At 40.8% G+C, this 3,533-nt stretch overlaps 1 protein-coding gene across 1 annotated transcript in view; it reads right to left on the bottom strand.

Moving 5' to 3' along the window:
* RBM5 (RNA binding motif protein 5) overlaps positions 1-3,533 on the bottom strand; it is a 30,150-nt gene that overhangs the window by 14,557 nt on the left and 12,060 nt on the right. Inside the window, exons 5-8 of the mRNA XM_012811874.2 lie at positions 3,114-3,174; positions 1,480-1,545; positions 1,059-1,219; positions 520-617 (exon numbers count right to left, since the gene is read on the bottom strand). Of these exons, the coding sequence (XP_012667328.1) occupies positions 520-617; positions 1,059-1,219; positions 1,480-1,545; positions 3,114-3,174 (386 nt within the window). The remainder of the gene's footprint in view (positions 1-519; positions 618-1,058; positions 1,220-1,479; positions 1,546-3,113; positions 3,175-3,533) is intronic.

The following is a 3,533-nucleotide window of genomic DNA, read 5'->3' as shown; positions in this document are numbered from 1 at the left end:
TGTCACAGCTCACAGCAACCTCCAACTCCTGGGCTTAGGTGATTCTCATGCCTCAGAAGAGAGAAGTCTTTATGGGCTAATTCCTCAGTGGGCAAATAGAAGTATCACTGTTTTACTTTATAACCTGCCACTTCATAAGGGATCTTTTAGATGACAAATCATACTAGAAAAGGGACATTTACAGTAGACTAAAGAACTATTAGCTTACCGTTCTAGAAGGAAATGATTATTTCTGCATGGGTTGGTACTATATTGCTGCAGCTTGCAAAGAACAAGTTCTTAACCGATCTGCCATGGTTGTCTTTCTCTTGCCCTGAAACTGTTTCAGGCAACCATCATCAACTGCTTATAGAGGACAGGAGGGAATAAGCTCTAAAAGACAAATGTCTCCCTCCTGGGTTTGGCAACCAAAGAGCAGTCTCAAATTAGAAAGCACGGGCTTTGGGTAGAGCTAGCAAAGCACTTCTACATAAGTATAGAGATGCAAAAGTTTGAAATAAGGAAAATGAAGCCACTCACTTTCTGGCACTTTTTGCAAAATCAACTCCAATAGTTTTGCCATCAATTTTTAAAGGAGGATGAAGACTCTGTAATATTTGAAGCAGCTGAGAAGCATCCTGAAGGAAAATGTGAAGAAAAACAATTTTGTCACATAATTAAAAATGTCTGCCTGCCATCTATCCCATTCAAAGAAACAGAGCTTTGTATTTTTTAAAAAGGGTGAGGGTTAAAATATTGTTTACAGATATGAAACTTTATTGTGTTTGCAGATATGAAACCCAGATTAAAGAAATACCTTTCTTTCCTCTAAGAGGTGTATAGTATTATTAAAAGAGCAAATGTTAAGTCAATCAAAAACAGTTTTCTATAGGAATACATACTAGTTTTACTACTTATGGAAGTAATGAGTTCTTATAAGTCAGTAGTATAAAAACTGTTATTGAGTAGCCTTGAACCTTGGGCTTCAGACGCCTCATACATAGTATCAAAACTGGATGAACCACATTTGCCTCTTAAAGCTGTTTCTTTTAAAAAGAAAAGATAGGTAAAATCCTCACCATTGCAGAAGATAGCTGCACAAATGCGAAACCTCTGTTCTGCTGAGTCTGTTTATCTTTTATGAGACGAATGTTATTGACAGCTAAGGATGCATAGGGAGACAGTGCTGTCATGATGGAATCCACCACAGTGTGTGGAGCAATGTTCCGAAGAATGATTGCTGCAGGTGAATGAGATATATGACATATATATACATTTCTACTACCAATGCTTTTGAGAGAGATTCAACCACAAACAAATCCATTTTGGGGAAGCTCCTAGTATATATTTAATCCTAACATGGAGAAATCTCTAAAAACCAATCTTTTAAGGAACAACCTGAAACCGCTGCTGCTCCTTAAAATAAGGGTAAAAGAAAAGAAAATTCCCAAGTGAGGTCAACTTTTAATACAAAAGCCAAAAAATCATATGTGAACTTACTATCACAGTAGTAATCTACAGACTGAACAGACTCTGTGGTTCCAGGGGGCACTTCCTGTTCAGAGTCTAGAAGGGAAGGAGATCCAGTTAAACCAATATATTTTTAGTAAAGAAATACATTAAAACTTCTAAAATATTGAGCCAGGTGCACTGGCTCACGCCTATAATTCTAGCACTCTGGGGGACCAAGGAGGGTAGCCTGCCTGAGTTCAGGAGTTCAAGACCAGCCTGAGAGCAGCAAGACCCCATGTCTATGAAAAATAGAAAAACTAGCCAGGTGTTCTGGTGGATGCCTGTAGCCCCAGCAACTTAGGAGGCTGAGGCAAGAGGACTGCATGAGCCCAAAAGTATGAGGCTGCTGTGAGCTATGATGTCACAGCACTCTTCCCAGAGTGACAGAGCTTAGACTGTCTCAAAACAAAAACAAGAAAGAAAAAAACTCCTAAAGTTGGGCAGCGCCTGTAGGTCACTTGGTGGGCGCCAGTCCCATATACTAGGGGGGCAGGTTCAAACCTGGCCCCAGCCAAACTGCAACAAAAAAATAACTGGGCATTGTGGTGGGCGCCTGTAGTCCCAGCTACTCGGGAGGCTGAGGCAAGAGAATCACCTAAGCCCAAGAGCTAGAGGTTGCTGTGAGCTGTGACACTCTACTGAGGGCGACAAAATAAGACTCTGTCTCTAAAAACAAAACAAAACAAAACAACAAACCCCCCCAAACTCCAACAAACTTCTAAGATTTTTCTTTTGAGACAGAGTCTTACTTTGTTGCCCCAGGCTACAGTCCCATGCTGCCATGATATCAACCTGGCATTGTCACATGTGGTTAAATTTTATTTATTTATATTTGTAGAGACCAGGCCTGGTAGCTCATGTTTGCAATCCTAGCACTTTGGGAGGCCAAGACAGGAGGATCACTTGAGGCCAGTTATTCAAAACAAGGCTAGGCAACACAGTGAGACCCCATTTCTGAAAAAATAAGAATAAATTAATTAGCATGCTGGTGTGTGCCTATTGTCCTAACTACTCAAGAGGCTGAGGCAGGAGGATTATGTAAACATAGGAGCTAGAGGTTGCAGTGAACTATGAGCTAGCCTGGGAAATAGTGAATGAGCCAATCAATTAAAAAAAAGGGGAGAGGGGAAAAGGGGTTTTGCTATATTGTCCAGGCTAGTCTTGACTTGAACTTCTGGCCTCAAGCAATCCTCTTGCTTTGGCCTCCTAAAGTACTGGGATTACTGGCATGAGCCACCATACCTGGCTGGCTGTAAGCACATTTGGCAGTCATTTTTTTCTCTTTTAAGCTTATGTGGTTGTAGTAAAACCTCATTAATTTTGATATGGTTAATGTAGAATGTAACAGTTGGCCAGAATAGTGCTGACACTAACTGGCACTAAAGAAAAGTAGATATGAAATGCAAACCTCATGAGCAGACTTATTTTAGAAAATAAGAACTTTCTATACTCTCACAATCATTAGCAGCATTTACCTAACCTGAAGTAAAAGGTTTAAAGAAAATATTTAAGTTATTTGTTTAAATGACCTAAAATCTATACTTTTCCTCAGGTTCACAGACAATAATAACCCAATCGGTCAGGCTTCAATGCATATTCTGAACAGCTGAATCCAGGCTTACCAAACTTGTCAGCTCCACATCGGAAGCATTTTAGTCTTTTCCTGAAATTGTTAAGGCAGCACTGAAAACAAACAAACAAAAAAAGTTTTACCTGTAATTAGGCCAGCCTTTCTGGTAACCATGTGGTTAGAACAATGGAGTCATGGGTAAGTTTTGTAACTAACATCAAAAAAGGCAGAAAGTGGCTCAGCACCTGTGGCTCAAGCTTAAGTGGCTAAGGCGCCAGTCACATACACCTGAGCTGGCGGATTTGAATCCAGCCTTGGCCCACCAAACAAAGATGGCTGCAACCAAAAAATAGCTGGGTGTTGTGACAGGTGCCTGTGGTCCTAGCTACTTGGGAGGCTGAGGCAAGAGAATTGCTTGAGCCCAGTAGTTGGAGGTTGCTGTGAGCTGTGATGCCACAGCACTCTACCCAGG

This window comes from Otolemur garnettii, unplaced genomic scaffold (genome assembly GCF_000181295.1).
Source record: "Otolemur garnettii isolate 467f Iridium unplaced genomic scaffold, OtoGar3 scaffold00179, whole genome shotgun sequence".
NCBI classification, from domain to species: Eukaryota; Metazoa; Chordata; class Mammalia; order Primates; family Galagidae; genus Otolemur; species Otolemur garnettii.
This window is presented reverse-complemented; position numbering and strand designations above follow the sequence as displayed.